At 40.6% G+C, this 20,142-nt stretch overlaps 1 protein-coding gene across 4 annotated transcripts in view; it reads right to left on the reverse strand.

The window, feature by feature from the left end:
• Positions 1-20,142, reverse strand: part of MPHOSPH9 (M-phase phosphoprotein 9) — a gene marked incomplete at its 5' end in the record, with an annotated part of 60,957 nt that overhangs the window by 12,460 nt on the left and 28,355 nt on the right. For all 4 annotated transcript variants that reach the window (XM_080821923.1, XM_080821922.1, XM_080821920.1 and 1 more), the window contains 3 exons: positions 4,514-4,615; positions 6,020-6,084; positions 6,985-7,032. In XM_080821923.1, the coding sequence (XP_080678049.1) occupies positions 4,514-4,615; positions 6,020-6,084; positions 6,985-7,032 (215 nt within the window). The remainder of the gene's footprint in view (positions 1-4,513; positions 4,616-6,019; positions 6,085-6,984; positions 7,033-20,142) is intronic.

A 20,142-nucleotide genomic window follows, 5' to 3' on the forward strand; every position in this document is an offset into this window, starting at 1 on the left:
AGGACTCTGACATCATGACCTGAGCCAAAGGCAGAGGCTTAACCCACTGAGCCACCCATGCACCCCTTTCCCTTGATTTTTAAATTAAGAAACATTCTAAACGTCCTTAGAAAATTACAAAGACTACTGCAAGCACTCGCCTGTACTTAGTTTTAACAAATGCTAACACCTTACCATATTTGTTTTCAACATTAAGACAGAAGATTCTGCATGAAAGGTCATTTGTATTTTTTTAAATTACGTCCACATAATGCACACGTCCTTGTGATGCTGCTGTTTCTACTCTACATGCTTCAGATTTCTCCATGTTAACACAGACAGGGGTGTGATTTGAACTATTTACCCACAGTACAAATACGCCACACCTTACAGATCCTTCCTCCTGCCAGTGGGTGTTTTAGTTTCTGATGCATCACCTTTCCACAATGCTGTGTTTAACACGTGTAGGAATTCGTGAGGTAAATATCCAAAACCAGAACTGTGGAATTTGGGGTGCACACATCTTCAGTCTTACTGGATATTGTCAAATCACACTCCAGACGAGCTTATCGATTTTCAGTCCAACCAGTAGCAGGAGAGTTCCTGTCCCTTCACATCTTTGCAAAATTTGCAATATTAGCCCTGGAGTCTGGCCTGGCCTGTCTGATGGTGTGAGGGGTAGCCCATGCTATTTATTTATTAATCTGCATTTTTCTGATTACTAGTAAAATGAACATCTTTTAATTTTATCAGGCATTTAGAGGGTTTTTTTTTTCCTGTGAATCATCTGTTCATACTCTTTTATCATTTTTCCACTGAGAATTTTTCTTATTGATTTATAGTTCTTTACATCCTAGATACTAATCCCTTATTGGTCCCTGTTCACTTAAAATATAAAGTATTTCAAGCGTGCACAGGCATACAGATTATACTCATGCACAACCATCTGCTTATGAACCCTGTTTGCTCTATGTCTGTGAACAGTGGAACACTACAGACACAACCCAAGTGCCCTGTGGACCTCACCAGTATCAATCTTCTAATGTCATAACCTTAGTGTAAGTGCTCAGCTACCACTTCCACTAAATTTATATTCAACATTCCACACACATCATATTTTTTACTACTTCTATATGAACCTGTAAGATACACTGTAAATGCCAAATCAATATAAATAGTACCCTACTTCTTCTGCAACTGGTTTTTTGTTGTTCCAAATTATGTTCTCAGGATTAAATCAATGTTAGGTATGTCTGGGTGGTGCAGTCGGTTGGTTAAGCATCCAACTCTTGGCTGCAGCTCGGGTTGTGATCTCAAGGTTGTGAGATCAAGCCCAGCACCGGGCTCCACGCTCAGAGTGGAGTCAGCCTGAGATTCTCCCTCCCTCTGCCCCTCCCACTCGGGTTCTCTCCCCTTCTCTCTCCAATAAGTAAATAAATCTTTAAAAAAAAAAAAGATTAAACCATGTTAGCAATCAACTTAAGTGGCTGGCAAATTTTTTCCTACAAAGACTCAGAGAATAAATAGGTTTTTGTTTTGTTTCATTTTAATAAATAGGATTTATGGGCCAGATGGTCTCTGTTGCAAGTACTCAGATTTGCCACTGTCGTGCAAAGCAGCCAGACAATAGGTAAATGAATGAGCTTTATTTATGGACACTGAAATTTGAATTTCATATTATTTTCACATGTATGAAATACTATTCTTTGGGTTTTTTCCCAAACATTTAACAACGTAAAAACCACTCTTTGCTCCTGAGTCCTACAAGCATGGGCAGCAGGCTGGACTTGGGCTAGGGCTGTGCTTGCCAATCCCTGACCTAATGTACACACCATCACGCTGCATAGCCCCGTGTGTAAGTATATCACAGTACATGAATGTTCCAGCTGTCAGACATACAGACTGCTTTCACTCACTCTACACAATATGCCTGGCAGATGTTCACATCCATCCCTCCACATAAACCACTCTCCAGGCCATCAAGGCCTGGCTGGCGCACCTAAGGGTCACTAGTCCCCTCATTTGCTCTCTCAGCAGCATTCACACCGCTGGCCACTTCAGAGTTCCCCCTAACTCCCTGGCAGTCCTCGGGTTCTCAGGCCAACTCCTCTGGCCCCAACATCTAGACATCGGGCTTCTCAGAGCTTCATCCTACACCAAACTCCCACCACACACCCATCATCTATCCCAGGATCAAGCACTACAGAAAGAGAACTCTAAAATTTGTAACTCCAGCCTAAGACTTTATTTCTATAGAGTTCCAAATGCAAATTTATAATCACCTGCTGGATTCCCACTTGGAATTCGTATGAATCTCAAACTAAAATATTTGAAATGGAAATTCTGATCCTGACCCCATGGTCTGCTCTTCCCACTTCGTCTCTAGTTCAATACGTGGCACCCTGAGTTGCTCCAGACAGAAACCAAAGTGTTATCAGACACCTCCCTTTCTTATCTTGTCACCTCATTCTTTTTTTTAAAAAATATTTTATTTATTTATTTGACAGAGAGAGACAGCAAGTAAGGGAACACAAGCAGGGGGAGTGGGAGAGGGAGAAGCAGGCTCCCCACTGAGCAGGAAGCCTGATGCGGGGCTCGATCCCAGGACATTAGGGTCATGACCTGAGCCTAAAGCAGATGCTTAGCAACTGAGCCACCCAGGCGCCCCTTGCTATTTCATGTTCTGTGGATTTTACCTCCAGTATATCTCTCAGACCCTTCTCTTCTGTCCATTTCTATGGCCACCACCCAGTGAACACCATCTCTCCTAATACCACAATCGCCTAATTAGTGTGTCTGCTTCTACTTTTCCTCTCCATCTTCTCCTCATGGCAGGTGCATTAAAAAAACAGAAACCGGGGGACACCTGGGTGGGTCAATCATTAGGCAGCGGCCTGCAGCTCAGGTCATGATTCCGGGGTCCTGGGATCGAGCCCTGCATCGGGCCCTCTGCTCCGCAAGAAGCCTCCTTCTCTCTCTCCCACTCCCCCTGCTTGTGTTCCCTCCTCACTATGTGTCTGTCAAATAAATAAAATCTTTATTAAAAAACAAACAAACAAAAACAAAGAAATCAGGGGTGCTTGGATGGCTCAGTCGGTTAAGCGTCCGACTCGATTTGGTTCAGGTCATGAGTCTGTGCCCCGCGATGGGCTCCACACTGAGCGTGGATCCTGCTTAAGATTCTCTCTCTCCCCCTCTCCCTCTGTCCCTTCCACCCCATTCCTGGGCATGCTTGCTCTCTCAAAAAAGAAAGCGAGAAAGAGAGAAGGAGAGAAAAGAAGAGAAAGGAAAAGAAAAAAAAAAGAAAGAAAAGGGAAAAAAATCAGATGACCTAATTTTACCACATAAAACCTTTCAAAGTCTTCCCAACAGACTTAGAGTAAAATCCAAACTCTTGACCAGGGCTTAGAGAGCGACATGTGACAGTCTGACTTCATCTGGAGCTCCTTCACCCCTCGCTAGCAATATTCAGGCCACACAAGCTTCATCCAGGTTCTTTAAACATGTTAAGCTCTTTCCTACCTCAAGAGGTAGCAAAGCTCATTTCTCCGGGTGAACGTGCCCCTCCCTCATGCATCCCACACCACCGACTCAGCACAGGCCTGACTGCCCTGCTTCCAAAGGCATCTCCACCGAAAGACCTCCCTTGACCCCAATTCTCATTCCACTCTTGTTCTCTCTCAAATGTTGGATTTCAATAACTTACAAAATATTTTCTTTAAATAATTCACTATGTTCTAACTTAAGGTCAATGAACAAAGATCTAGAGAAAGTTTCTCATTTGACAATGACTTAGAAAGGTTAAAATTTACAATTTAACAATCTTTCTCATACACATCAATATTACGACCTTATGCTCTACTCATTTAATATTCTTTAAAAAATCATAATAAAAACCAATCTCATATGAAAAAAACTACTCTATAAATGTATCATGAAGATAATGCTCTGAGATTATAGCAAAGCTAATTTTGAATAACTAAAAAAACTAAATAGAAAAATCCATAGAACCTAAGGAAGATCTATTTTCATAGGTCTGCCCATTAACATAGGAATAAAATTTCTGGAATTTTAGGGTTAAAAGACCTTTTGAGATGTTCTAGCTCAATGTCCTTGTTTTCAGAGATAATGAAATCGAGCTCCAAAAAAACCTAAGTGGTTTGGTTAAGGTCACACAGCTGGGAAGAGCAACAAAACATTCCAGGTCTCTTTATACCTAATCTGATTCTATTTCCTCTATTTTGGCACATGCCTCCACATGAGAGGTTTTATGATATCTAATAATTAGATGATTTTACTTTTTTGTTTTTTAAGCAAGCTCTGCGTCCAATGTGGAGCTCCAACTCACCACCCCGAGTCGTATGCTCTACTGACTGAGCCAGCCAGGCACCCCGTAATTAGATGTTTTTACACATCTAAGTTCTATAATGACATTGAACTCTGACTTCCTTATGACTTAGACAGATGAGTTTCTCAGTTCAATAAAAGGGTGTACCTATTTCTAGCTTTACAGAGATTAAGCAAAATAACTTACTTGGCACGTGAGGCTCTCATGGGAGTTTTCGAATTATGGCGAAGACTTAACATATTTTCATGCTCTACTTGCTTGACCTGAGCTTCAAGTTTTGAAATTGTTCTAATTCAAAAGTAGTAAGATAAATTAAGTACATATTTAAAATATAGTTCAACTACAAATTACTTATTTAACAAACACTTCTAGAAAAATGGTGACAGAAGAACTGCTGGTCTTAAAGCCTGTTTTCATAGTAAAATGCCACCAATAAGCTTAAAAAAGCTGAGCAAAACTGGAACATAAACTGAAAGGCAAATACATTAAACTATACAAGGAAACACAAATGGACTTATACAGACAAGTTAAAAAGATTTATAAATCTGACTACAGATCAAAACTCATGGTATAAATTAAATTAAAAAATAAAATAAATTCAAGTACTCAAAGTGCAATTCTAACGTGTTTAATTCTAAACATATATATTCACGCATATAAAATATAGATAGGTAATGTTTAAACAAAAAAGGAAGCAGATTTAATATTCAATAAAAGAGCTATTAAGAACTTCCTAGTTTTTAAAAGATGCAGAGGCTGAACGATCCCCAAAACTCTCTGTCTACAGGCAATTCACCTCATCTGTGCCATGTTCAGAATAAAAGCCTATTTTCAAGTTCACCAACAGAAAATAGGACTCCGGCCAATTAATTGTTTTGAGGTTATCTTGGCATTCTTTCTGTTCTTTTAAACTTTGCATGTCTTTGTCTCTTCTTTGAAGCTCAAAATCTTGCCTACCCTGATGCAAGGAAGGTTTGAGAAAAGAACAGCCCTAACGGGCTGACGCTTTATGGCAAGCTGAGATAAGGAAGCTATCGGCATAACTGAATGCATCACAGAAAAGACCCGGGCAGATGAGAGGGCCAGACAGCATTCACATTCTCCCAGATGGGAAGTCCCGAGAAGAGCAGTAAAATCTCCAAGTAAGGGCCGCATCTCCAAATACAAATACAAAAACGTGCTCCAAAGCCAGTTAGAAATATCTAATCATTTGCATAGGGACCATTTATGACTCTATCTAACTAGGCAAATCAGATCATGAATACAGTCCCCACACCAGGTTTTTAAGAAAGTAGTTGTTCATAAAGTTGGGGTGAATGTTGTTTTCTTTTGGGAGCACAAATAAAATTTAGTGAATTAGACTGCTTGTTAAAATTCTTTTTTTTTTTTTTTTTTGACAGATTTCCAATGGTTTAGCATCATTTAGATTTTGCTATGCTGACAAAGCACATAATGGTTCAGGAAACGCACACCCCTCAAGCCCAACCACCAATATACTCTAACAGTTTAATCTCCTTTGGCTAAAATCAAATGTATTTCCAGGTCAGGGGAAGATTAGGATAAAACCTGATCTCAAAAATGCCTAAAAACCCTCAAGAAAAACTTTCTTTCATTGCTTTTAGTACAGACACATAGTCAGATATTAAAAGAACAGAGGCATAATTATCTTATTAGTGAGACAATACATTTTACCTTTTCAAATCAGAAATCTGAGTGTGTGCATCCAGCAATTTGTTCTCAGTTGTATTTAATGTATCCTATGAAGATAAAGAAAAATTCAGTAACTGGAATAGGATAGATTGTTTTTATTTTAAAATACATAATACGAAACCAATCTAAGGCTACACCAGAGAGCTACAAAGAAAATCATGCGGATACTCAGCAAAAAGGGAGCATCAACCATGAGCCAATACATGTAATTCAAGGGAGAAACTGAGAGAACAAAACACTGGCTTATACCAACAGCCGTACGTATAGCCCGTGTAGTAACAGGTACAGCCTATCATGCTCTGCTTGATTACAAGCAATCCAGGGTTAAAATGGACATGTTTTAGCCACAACTTGCCTAAAAACCTCAGTAAACAGCAAAACAGATAGCTGTGCTGGTGAGATTTCAGATGTCTTGACTGGCTCCTGAGCCCCCAGAATGCCTCCCTGCCTTCCTCTGACCTTGAATGGCCGCTACCCTCTAGTCCATGCAGCAGAAATGCTTGGGGCCCCACTTACGGCATCACTGTGGGATTTCACTGAATTCAAATATGTCATTCCCAAACAAAGCTTTCATTAAGAAACCAAACATCACTGATAAATGCAAACAACCCCACAAAAAGTGAATGCTTTAAAAAACTTAATATTTAAATATTATGAAATATTTACATCTATATCATAGCTTACACTCTTCTAGAAATTTCATATCATCTCAAACACAATAGCCATTCAATATGTGTTAACACATCCAAAACTTTATGACTTAAGTGGGCAAATATTTGAAAATAAGGACAATGACAGAGAAGATGAAGTCAGTGGTCTAACTCAAGCAGCTGGAGGGGGATGGAGGATGGGGAGAACAGAGGGAGATAAAGGGTCAGCCCGCTTCATTTCCAACCCAGGGCTTCTGCCCCTCCATGAAACTCAGAACATGATTCACCAACCATTACCTTTACTCTTTCGTGTTCTTTTCCCAGGGACTCATACTCTCCTAAGAGCTACAAGGAAAAACAAAGAAATGTACCATAAAATTAAACATTATAGTATCAACTCAGAGATAGTCTATAAAATAGCTCCCTGTACTCTTCAAAAATGCTAAGGTCTTGAAATAGAAAAATTAACACTCTGTTCCAGATTGAAGGCGACTAAAGATATAAGAGGAGTGAATATAAGGCATGATTCTGGGTTGGATCCTGAACTGGGAAAAAAGTGCCATAAAGTAATAATTTAGATGTCAAATGCACATTTTATTACTTTGATTTGTTCTGTGACTATGTACAGAAGATCCCTGTTCTTATGAAATACATATCAAAAGGGAGGGGTAAAGGGGCATAATGTCTACGGCTTACTCTCACATGGTTCAAGAAAAAAAATGCAATGTAAACATGTACCTACGGGAGGTGATAAAGCAAATATGGCAAATTGTTAACAACTGGGATCCTAGGTAAAAAGGAATAAAACATTCTTGCAAGTTTTCGGTTAATCTGAATGTTTCAAAATAAAAACAATTATATAATATCAGTCAAGACCCTTCAGGTAAGCAGTATTTTAAAAGATTAAAATTTGCTGGGGCGCCTGGGTGGCTCAGTGGGTTAAGCCTCTGCCTTCGGCTCAGGTCATGATCCCGGGGTCCTGGGATGGAGCCCCACATCGGGCTCTCTGCTGGGCAGGGAGCCTGCTTCCCCCTCTCTATCCGCCTGCCTCTCTGCCTACTTGTGATCTCTGTTAAATAAATAAAATCTTTAAAAAAAAAAAAAGATTAAAATTTGCTTTCTTTTTTGAATTGTATACTACTTTTGGATAAATTCCAGAGAGTAAACTTCTGTTTTATTTCAGTCTGGGGCCTCTCTGCCTCCTTGTGATCTGTCTGTAAAATAAATAAATAAAATCTTTAAAAAAAAAAAAAATTCCATAGAGTAAAGGCACAATCCCAAGTCTAATATGATTAGGTAATTTCCTTGAAAATACGTATTATGTGAGACTTACTAAAGAAGACAGATTCCAAGAATTTTCTTTTTATCCCAAGATCCCACTCAAGTGACAATGCGGCAGTTATAAAGAAATCAAGAGTTGAGTGCAAAAAGGAGAGATCTCAATGAGGCTGTAACAAGGCATAGCAGGCTGTAAGCTTCAGTGCCTGTGTATGGGACGCTAGGAGTTAGCAAGCCAGTATCTTCATATCCCGAGACGCTCAGGACCTGAATGTTAGGTTCAGTAGCAGACAGGGTGCAAGCACAGGCTAACCAAAGGGAGCTGGTTTAAAGTCCTTAAGCTGAGTGGCTAGAGCCTAGAACCGCAGTGGACTGCCCAGTCAGACGACAGGACACAGGAAATGTGAATGAGAGACACATGGCATTCAGGAAACTCAAGTCTAACAGGTAGAGGAAGCAAAGGGTAAGGAGATGATGACCAAGGAAGAATTAAAACAAAACAAAACAAAACTTGGCTCCCCATCCCTTACTGCCACCAGAGAGTGACAGAAAGGTCCCAGACAAGAGACTGGGAGACTCTTCCTTGGGAAAACCAAACAATCCTAGAAAAAAGACCTTTACATAACCACCTCTGGAGTCTCCCTAAGCAAACAGCTGGTCTGTCACTCTAAAACTGCTTATAAGGAAAGGCTACCAGGAAATAGGCCCCATCCATGCATACAGAGTCAGTCCCCTAATGGCTTCTGACTGCCTCCCCCTTAAATGTGAGTCTACAGTAAAAGAACCAACATTTTTTAAAAAAAGCAAAAATATTCAATATGAAGCGGACTTCAAAATGAAAGTTTAACTCAAAAGAAGTAATAAATCAAAACTAAAGAAAGCATTAAAAGAAAGCTATTGATATCTTCAATCAGTGTTCTATTCATAATAAAACAAGACCAGAAACCAATGAAAAACTAGCAACTGAAGAACAAGAAACAGCTCTTGGGGCACCTGGGTGGCTCAGCAGGTTATGCCTCTGCCTTCAGCTCAGGTCATGATCTCAGGGTCCTGGGATCAAGCCCCACATCGGGCTCTCTGCTCAGCAGGGAGCCTGCTTCCTCCTCTCTCTATGCCTGCGTCTCTGCCTACTTGTGATCTCTGTCAAATAAATAAATAAAATCTTTAAAAAAAAAAAAGAAAGAAAGAAAGAAACTAAAAATGAGGGGCACCTGGGTGGCTCAGCTGGTTGGGCGACTGCCTTCGGTTCAGGTCATGATCCCGGAGTCCCAGGATCAAGTCCTGCATCCGGCTCCCAGCATCATGGGGAGTCTGCTTCTCCCTCTGACCTCCTCCCCTCTCATGTTCTCTCTCACTCTCTTCCCTCTCTCAAATAAAGAAATAAAATCTTAAAAAAAAAAAACCAAACTAAAAATGAGAGAGAAAATAAATGTAATACTAAGACAAGGAGATAGAGAACAAAGAGGCCATGATGGAAACTAAAGGATATATGAGTCTTAGAAAATCAACCCATGCAATACAACATTTACTGGCAAAAGTTCCAGCGAAAGAGAACAGAGAAGGCAGGAAGGAAATCAAGAGAGAAATAGTATTAGCAAGTCTAGAGGACCGAAGGACTTTCATTCCCAGATTGGAAGAATCTGTGCCTCCAACAATGAATGAAAAAAGACCTGTTTCAAGGCACACTGATATGGAATTTAAGGACACCAAGGATAAAAAAAAATGCTAAAACTTCCAGAAGGAGCTTTGAACTCACTCATAAGGAATGAGAAGTGCATTTACAGACACAACGTGCAGTCCTTGATTGGAGTGTAAACTAAAAAGCAAAATCCAAAACATCTATAAAGGACATTATTTAGACAACTGGGTCAAGTTGAATATAGACTATATATTAGATAACTAGCATTACATCAAAATTAAATTCCCCGAGTGTGAGAACTGTGTTGAGATTATGCAGGAGAATGTCCTTATTCTTAGGAGACACCTGTTGGAGTATTTAGGAGTGAAATCTCACAGTGTCTGTAATTGACTCCCAAATTGTTCAGCATAAGGCAAAAAGCCTATAATGTTGTGAAGACATAAAGCAAATGTGATAAAATATTCACAATTGGTGAACTAGACAAGGAATATACAGAGGTTTTCATCATACCATCTGTACAATTTTTCTGTAGACTTGAAGCTTTCAAAATAAGAAAGATGGGAGGAAAGGAGAAAACACAAAAGACACAGGACTGGGACAGGGGAGAGAGGAAGAGAATCAATCTTCAGGTATATTCTCACGGCAGCAAAAAACAATGGAACAAAATGCTTAAAAATCTGATAGAAAGAAAATATACCTCAGAACTCTACACTCTCAGCCAAATGACATGTGAAGGACTTAAATCTTCATTCATGATAATTACGGATAATGTCAAAAATTCCAGACATAGGGGCGCCTGGCTGGCTCACTTGGAAGAGTGTGCAACCAGGCACCCCTGCTTTGTTTCGAAGTAATCTTTTCACCCAAGGTGGGGCTTGAACTCATGACCCCGAGATCAAGAATCACATGCTCCACCAACTGAGTCAGCCGGGAGCTCCAAACACAGTTTTGTTTTGTTTTTAATGTGATAAGCCAACAGTAATATTTACATGAAATAAAATGGCAAAAAACTTAACAATGAATCTTGGAACACTGCATCCAAAACTAATGATGTATTTTATGGTGAATAACACAACACAGTAAAAAAATTTATTTTGATTTAAAAAATTTTTTAAAAGATGAAAAACTGGCAAAAATAATTTTTAGAAGACAAAAAAAAAGTTAAGGAAGCATCACACCAAAAATCAAAGCTCATTATAAAATGCTAGTAATTAAGATGATGTAGTTTCCATCCAGGGACAAAGAAACTAACCAATGAAACAGACTAGGGAGCCTCAAAACAAACACATCCAAGAAAGAAACATAATATACAACAGAAATGGCATTAAAAGTCAGTAGGAAAAAGATATTCTCTTAAAAAATGGTGCCATGAAGGGCGCTGCTGGCTCAATCAGTGAAGCATGTGGGCTCTCAATGTTGGGGTCATGAGTTCAGGCTCCACGTTGGGCGTAGAGATTGCTTAAACTAAATGAACTTTCTGAAAAAATGGTGCTGTAATACTCGGTTAATCATTTGAAAAAAACAATCAAGTCCAATCCCTTTCTCACACCACATATAAGAGGCAATCTGGGGTAGATTAAAGGCCTAAATATATAAAGAAAGGCTCTTAATTTAATTTAATTTTATATTTTATTTTATTTTTAAATATTTTATTTATTTGACACAGAGAAAGAGAGAGCACAGCAGGGAGAGCACCAGACAGAGGGAGAGGGAGAAGCAGGCTCCCCACGGAGTAGGCAGCCCAATGTGGGGCTCGATCCCAAGACCCTGGGATCATGACCTGAGCTAAAGGCAGTCACTTAACCAACTGAGCCACCCAGGCATCCCAAAAGGCTGTATAATTTTAGAAGGCAATATACAGGATGGTAATTTTCTGATCCTTAAGTAGAAAAAGATTTTGTAAACAAGACATAAAAGAGTTCCAAACCAGAAATGAAAAGACTGTATTTTGGACACTAAAATACAAAATTTGGGGGTGCCTGGCTGGCTCAGTTGGTTAAGCATCTGCCTTCGGCTCAGGTCATGATCTCAGAGTCCTGGGATCGAGCCTCAGTTCAGGCTCCCTGCTCAGCAGGAAGTCTGCCTCTCCCTCTCCTTCTGCCCCTCCATTTGTGCTCTCTCTTGCTTTCTCTCAAAAATAAATAAAATCTTTAAAAAATACAGGGGCACCTGGGTTGCTCAGTGGGTTAAGCCTCTGCCTTCGACTCAGGTCATGATCCCAGGGTGCTGGGATCGAGCCCCGCATCGGCATCAGGCTCTCTGCTCAGCAGGGAGCCTGCTTCCCTTCCTCTCTGCCTGCCTCTCTGCCTACTTGTGATCTCTGTCTGTCAAATAAATAAATAAATAAATAAATCTTTTAAATAAAGAAATAAAATACAAAGCTTCTACCCCATAAAAGATAACACCAGGTGAAATGCGAGCCACAAGCCAAGGGAAAAGGACTGCAACACACATAAACTAACCATTTCACATCAATCAGACTCTGGCAAAAATTAAGAAGTCTGACAACAGCAAGCATTGGAAATACTCTAGAAAACAAGACTTCTCATACATTACTGGTGGGAAAATGAACTAGTACAACCATTTCAGAGAGCAGCTTAGCAACGTCTCATGAAGAGGACAGTGTGCACATTCCAAGTCCCGGCCACCACACACAGACGCACGCAGGTTCACGGGACAGACTGTTTATCTCCAAAATTGCAGCAGCAATTTCTGTTCACACAAGGTCTTCCGGAACCTGGCCACACCCCATCAAGAAGTGGTATCTATTTCTTCTTCCCCTGAACCTGGGCAGGCCTTTGAGACTACTTAACAAATAGAAAGTGACAGAAATGATGCCAAAGGATTTTCCAGGGCTGGGTCATAAAAGGCTGTCAGGAAAAGGCTGTCAGGACAATCTCCCAGAACACTGGCCCATGGCATTCCGTCGTCACGCTTCAGAGAAGCCCAACCAGCCCACGTGGAGGAATGCAGCCTTAGCTGACGGCCATCATCAACAACCGGCCTCCAGCCTTTGAAAATCCAGCTGAGGTCCCGGATGTCGCAGAGCAGAGACAAGCTGTCCCGGCTGTGGTGTGCCCAAGTTCCCAGACTACGTCCAGTTCGGGGTCCAGTTGAGACTCTGGTTCCTAACCCAAGAGGCAGTTGCACAGGTCTGTGCAAGGAGACCTGTTTAGGAATGTTCATGGCCCTGCGGCTCTTAAGAGCCAAAAAAAAGAAACTGGCAAGAGGGAAACAGGTAATTGTGGAAAATTCAGAGTGAGTGGAATCCTACACGAGAATGAGGACAAATGAACTGGTGCTAATGCATCTGCCTGAACAAATCTTACCAATGAGAAAAGATTAGTAAATATAGTGTGACAGCAATTGTAAAAAGCTCTACAATATGCCAAACAACACTGACTATGCACACATGCACATGGGAGACACAGACATGGGAAGATATTCACTGTTCAGACCAGTCACACCCAGGAGGGTGGGGTGAACAGAAATGGGTGCACGGGGGGGGGGGCAACGGACTGGGACCATATCTGTTCTATTTTAAATCTAAAGATGAGTGGTGGGTCCACTCGTAATACTCTTTTCATATACCTGAAAAACTTCAAATATGTTTAAATAAAAATGATTTAAAACTGCATGTATCAACATGGTAAATCTCAAAAACCAAGCTACAAAAAAAACAGAATGCAGGAGGGGCACCTGGCTGGCTCATTGCTTAGAGCTTGGGACTCTTTATCTTGGGGTCATGAGTTTGAGCCCCATGTTGGGTGTGGAACCTACTTAAAAGAAAAAAAAAAACAGGTTGCAGGAAGTATATGTGGTACAATATGATTCATATCTCGTTTAAGGACACATCAAACCTTACTATATATTGTTTACAGAATACGTATGTGGAACAAAAGTAGAAATGCATGGGGAAAACCAACGGTATATTCAACATAGCAGGTTTAGATGAGAAAGGGTGAGAAAAGAGTATTTCAATTGTATTTACAGACAGCTGGTATGTGGATGTTCTATATATTACTCTGTACTTTTTTCCCTGTGCTTAAAATACTTGACATGATAAATGCAAAGGGGAGACTGTGTAATCACCGGCAACATTAATATAATTTCAGCTCAAAACAACATTCCAACCATCCTGTACTGTCTTCTGTTATTACAACATAACTGCGGTGAACTTATAAATAATTAAAAACGATGGCATCCCATTAGCAAGGAATGTACCTAGTGCTACATCTTCATTTCTAAATATCATTTTCCACCTAAGTGAACCAGTGCTCCACGGGGAAATGACGGATTTAGGGCTGGGACTGGGAAAGTACAAGATGAGCCTGGACTATCTCACTGGATGAGGGTTGAAGGATGACACGAACGTGTCCAAAGGACACAGGAGTCAGCCCGCCTGACAACTTACCCTACCGGCCAAAACTAGGACAGTGCAAGCATCAAAATGGTAACTGTAACAACAACAAAAAGAACTGTAACTCACTGAACAAAATACGAATTCATCAGTCCACACTAATATAAATAATAGAGAGCAGAGAGCTCCTCCTTTCAGTAAAATGCAGGAGTAATAGAAGAACCACCATTTGGCAAGCACAACAGTAATTACTTGTTTCAGGAAAGACTCCTCAGTGGATGCTAAAGCTAGTGGGTAAAAGTTTGATGAGAAAAAGGTGATTTACAAAGTCTTTTTTTTTTTTTTAAGATTTTATTTATTTATTTGACAGACAGAGATCACAAGTAGGCAGAGAGGCAGGCAGAGAGAGAGGGAAAAGCAGGCTCCCTGCAGAGCAGAGAGCCCGATGTGGGACTCAATCCCAGGACCCTGAGATCATAACCTGAGCCGAAGGCAGAGGCTTTAACCCACTGAGCCACCCAGGCGCCCCAGTCTTAAAATATCCCTTAATAGAGCCCTCCTACAGAGTTGGTGGGAATGCAAGCTGGTGCAGTCCCTATGGAAAACAGCATGGAGCTTCCTTAAAGGGTTGAAAATAGAGCTACCCTACAACCCAGCAATTGCACTAGTGGGTATTTACCCCAAAGATACAAATGTAGTGATCCGAAGGGCCACCTGCACCCCAATGTCCATAGCAGCAATGTCCATGATAGTCAAACTACAGAAAGAGCCTAGATGTCCATCAGCAGATGAATGGATAAAAATATGGTACACACACACCACACACACACACACACACACTATGGAATATTACCCAGTCATCAAAAACTGAAATCTTGAGGCATCTGAGTGGCTCACTCGTTAAGAGTCTGCCTTCAGCTCAGGTCATGATCCCAGGGTCCTGGGATCAAGCCCTGCATTGGGCTCCCTGCTCTGTGGGAAGCCTGCTTCTCCCTCTCCCGCTTCCCTTGCTTGTATTCCCTCTCTCGCCATCTCTCTCTGCCAAATAAATAAAATCTTTAAAAAAAAAAAAAATGAAATCTTGCCATCTGCAACGATGTAGATGGAACTAGAGGGTACTATGCTAAGCAAAATAAGTCAATCACAGAAAGACAATTATCATATGATCTCACTCCTTTGTGGAATTTAAGAAACAAAACAGGATCATAGGGGAAGAGAGAAAAAAATTAAACAAGACAAAACCAGAGAGGAAAACAAACCATAAGAGACTCTTAATCCTAGGAAGCAAACTGAGGGTTGCCGGAGGGGAGTGGGTAGGGGGATGGGGTAACTGGGTGATGGACATTAAGGAGGGCACATGATGTAACAAGCACTAGGTGTTATAGAAGACTGATGAATCACGGACCTCTGCCTCTGAATCAAGTAATACATTGTATGTTAATTAATTGAAATTAAATTAAAAAATGAAAATAAACAAATAATCCAATTTAAAAATGAACAAAGGGCTTGAACAGATTATTTCTCCAAAAATGATATACAAATACCTCTGAAACCAATGATACATTATATGCTAATTTTTTACTTTATTTTTATTAACATATAATGTATTCTTTGTTTCGGGGGTACATGTCTGTGATTCATCAGTCTTACACAATTAACAGTACTCTCTATAGCACATACCCTCCCCAACGTCCATCACCCAGCCACCTACTCCCCCCACCGCTCCATTCCAGCAACCCTCAGTTTGTTTCCTGAGATTAAAAGTCTTTAAGGTTTGTCTCCCTCTCTTGTTTCATCCCTTTACATTTTTTCCTCTCTTCCCCCATGATCCTCTGCCTTGTTTCTCAAATTCCACCTATCAGCGAGAGCATATGATAATTGTCTTTCTCTGGTTGACTTATTTCGCTTAGCATAATACCCTCTAGTTCCAGGACACTGCAAATGCAAGATTTCATACTTTGATGGCTGCATAGTATTCCATTACATACACACACACACACACACACACACACACACACTCTCCACATACTCTTTATCCATTCATCTGCCAATGGACATCTAGGCTCTTTCCACAGTGTAGCTATTGTGGACATTTAAATACTAATTATTTTAAATTAAAAAATATTTAAATATATATTATATATTATATATTATATATTATATATTATATATTATATATTATATACTATATACTATATACTATATACTATATATATCTACATATATATATATATATATATATATATATATATCTACCCCCTAATACCTATTAATTCTAAATGTGGAGATAGAATTTTACAGTGGAGACACCTGGCAAATACCACCTTAACCAAGAGATCACAATTAATACCACAAAACTAACATGTGCCTCCTGATAAGATGTGCTAAGAAGGGCTCAGTTTGGGGCACCTGGGTGGCTCAGTGGGTTGAGCCTCTGCCTTCGGCTCAGGTCATGATCTCAGGGTCCTGGGACTGAGCCCCACATCGGGCTCTCTGCTCAGCGGGGAGCCTGCTTCCCCCTCTCTCTCTGCCTACTTGTGATCCCTCTCTCTCTGTCAAATAAATAAATAAAATATTTTTAAAAATAAATAAATAAAAAAGAAGGGCTCAGCTTCCTTTTGCAGTATTCTTGCGCATTCATTCTAACCTGAATCTAATTGTGCAAAACACAGACCCAAACTGAAGAATATTCTACAACAGTGCTGTCCAACAGAACTTTCTGCAACATTGGAAGTTTTCTATCCTAACTCCCCAATAGGGCAGCCACAACCACATGGAACCACCAAAAGAACGATAAAGCACATACTGTTAAATGTTAAGGCTTCAAATCAAGAGGTGCCTGGGTGGCTCAGTCAGGTAAACATCTAACTTCGGCTCAGGTCGTAATCACACAGTCCTGGGATAGAGCCCAGCAGCAGGCTCCCCACTTAGCCTGGAGTGTGCTTGTCCCTTTCCCTCTGCTTCTCCCCTCTCTCATGCTCTCTCTCAAATAAATAAAATCTTAAAAAAAAAAAAAAAGAAAGAAAAACACTTAAAGACTTGAGATGAAAGGTATATGGAGGGGCACCTGGATGGCTCAGTTGATTAAGGCTCTGCCTTTGGCTCAGGTCATGATCTCATGGCTGGGGGATCAAGTCCCACATTGGGCTCTCTGCACAGAAAGTAGTGTTTCTCCCTCTCCCTCTGCTGTTTCTCCCAGTTTGTGTTTTCTTTCCTTCTCTCACTCTGCTGTCTCAAATAAATAAAATCTCACACACAAAAAAAGCCGGGGGGTGCCTGGCTGACTCAGTCGTTAAGCATCTGCCTTCTGCTCAGGTCATGATCCTAGGGTCCTGGGATCGAGCCCCACATCAGGCTCCCTGCTTAGCAGAAAGTCTGCTTCTCCCTCTCCCACATCCCCTGCTTGTGTTCCCTCTCTTGCTGTGTCTCTCTCTGTTAAATAAATAAAATCTTTTTTAAAAAAAAAAGTATATGGAAAATTTTTATACAATTTTTGCAACTTTCTATAATTCTGGTATTCTGTCAAAGTAAACATACAAGGGGCTCCTGGGTGGCTCAGTCAGTTAAGCATCTGCCTTCTCAGGTCATGATCTCAGGGTCTTAGAATGGAGCCCAGCAACAGGCTCCTCGCTCAGCAGGAAGTCTGCTTAGTCCCTCGCCCCTCACCCTGCTTGTACTCTCTCTCAAATAAATAAAATCTTAAAAAAAAAAAAAGAAGTCTGAAAAATCAGAATACATCATGTATTCACACACAAAAATTATACTATTAGTACACATGAATAAGAATAGTAATAACGAAAACCTTGTGAAGTTCTTATCAAATATGACATACTGAAGAGAGTATTTATATCCACTCTCTCCTGAAACTTTATGACAGTAAGGAAACAAAAAAAAAAACCATAAGGCTTGTTGATATGATGTGCTGAAAATGGTACTTCACCTCTGTGGTTTTCCTCCCAATATCCCATAACTACAGTCTAAACATGAGAAAAACAACAGACAAATCCCAAGGACATCCAACAAAATCCCTGATCAGTCCTCCTTAAAACTGTCCAGGTCATCAAAAACAAGGAAAAGTGTGAGAAACTGTCATAGCCGAAAAGGGCTTAAGGAGACAAGATACCGGGGCGCCTGGGTAGCTCAGTGGGTTGAGGCCTCTGCCTTCGGCTCGGGTCATGATCCCAGGGTCCTGGGATCGAGCCCTGCATCGGGCTCTCTGCTCAGCAGGGAGCCTGCTACCCTTCCTCTCTCTCTGCCTGCCTCTCTGCCTACTTGTGATCTCTGTCTGTCAAATAAAGAAGTAAAATCTTTAAAAAAAAAAAAAAGACAAGATACCTAAAGGTAATACAGGATCCAGGAACAGAAGAAGGACATTAGGTAAAAACAAAGGAAATCTAAATAAACTATAGAATTTACATAATAATTATGTATCGGGGCGCCTGGGTGGCTCAGTGGTTTAAGCCTCTGCCTTCGGCTCGGGTTGTGATCTCAGGGTCCTGGGATCGAGCCCCGCATCGGGCTCTCTGCTCAGCAGGAGCCTGCTTCCCACTCTCTCTGTCTGCCTCTCTGCCTAGCTCTGATTTCTCTCTGTCAAATAAATAAAATTTAAAAAAATAATAATAATAATTATGTATCAATATTGTTTCATTAATTGTTGCAAATATGCCATAAGACATTAACAACAGTTGGACTGTGCAGGGTATGTGGGAACACTGTACTATGTTCTCAATTTTTCTGTAAATCCAAAATGGCTCTAAAAAATAAAACATTTTTTTTAATCTTTTTTAAGAGATTTTATTTATTTATTTGACAGAGAGAGATCACAAGTAGGCAGAGAGGCAGGCAGAGAGAGGGGGGAAGCAGGCTCCCCGCTGAGCAGAGAGCCCGACGTGGGGCTCGATCCCAGGACCCTGGGGTCATGACCTGAGCCAAAGGCAGAGGCTTAACCCACTGGGTCACCCAGGTGCCCCTAAAGTGCTTTTTTAAAAGTGTGATGCAAAAAAAAAAAAAAGTGTGACACAAATGTTTTCAGATATAGAAGTCTTCGGAATTCATCTCCCATGTATTCTTTTTCTCAGGAGATATACTCTAGCAAAACAAAGAATTAAACCAAGAAAAAAGACACAGGATGCACACAAGAGATCCATGGGGCGCCTCAGTGGTGCAGTCGGCTGAGCGTCCAACTCTTAATTTTAACTCAGGTCATGATCTCAGAGTCTTGGGATCACGCCACTCATCATCAGGCTCTGAACTCAGAGCACAGTCTGCTTCCCCCTCTCTCTCTGCTCCTGCCCCCGCTCCCTCCCTCTCTAAATAAATAAATAAAAATCATAAAAAAGAGATCCAATACAAGAAACAAGACCATCCCCAGGATGATAGTGAAGTCAAGTCCTAGACATCTCTGTGTCTGACCTCAAGAGCAACCAGCTCATAATGATGCAAAAGTATATGCAGGTGGGAGAAAGTACTACACATAGGATAGTAAGCAGGTTAAAAAAAAAAGGCAATTATCAATTCCAGGAAAAATATTAAGTTGTTAGAGAAAGGAAACATAATCACTGGACACTGCAGCTTAGCTCTGAAGAATATCTACACAGACAATAAGATATACTGAATACTGGGGTGCCTGGGTGGCTCAGTGGGTTAAGCCTCTGCCTTCGGCTCAGGTCATGATCTCAGGGTCCTGGGATCGAGCCCCGCCTCAGGCTCCCTGCTCAACGGGGAGCCTGCTTCCCCCTCTCTCTCTGCCTGCCTCTCTGCCTACTTGGGATCTCTCTGTGTCAAATAAATAAGTGAAATTTAAAAAAAAAAAAGTATTAAAAAACTAAAAGAAATACTGAATACTGATTTAACTGGAAATGATAACCCATCCTGTTTCAAATCTAAGATTTCACTGAATAGAAATCACACCATGACTTTATTTACTACTACTTACTACTAAAAGAGAAAAGAAATGCTGCCCATTAAAATATAACACCGTGGTGTGAAGATGTATACCGATTTCTCAGAGTTGTTAAAATGTAAAAGAATAGCTTCTTAGAATGAATTTAATACATTAATCACATTGAAAGGAGAGAAAAAAGTGTTCACATTGGGAGGAAATGGTGTAAAAAAACTAAAAACTGTGACCTTCCTTGCACAGAAGGAAGTCAATATATAATGTCTGAAATTGATGGGG

Source organism: Martes martes (assembly GCF_963455335.1).
Source record: "Martes martes genome assembly, chromosome: 13".
Lineage (NCBI taxonomy): Eukaryota > Metazoa > Chordata > Mammalia > Carnivora > Mustelidae > Martes > Martes martes.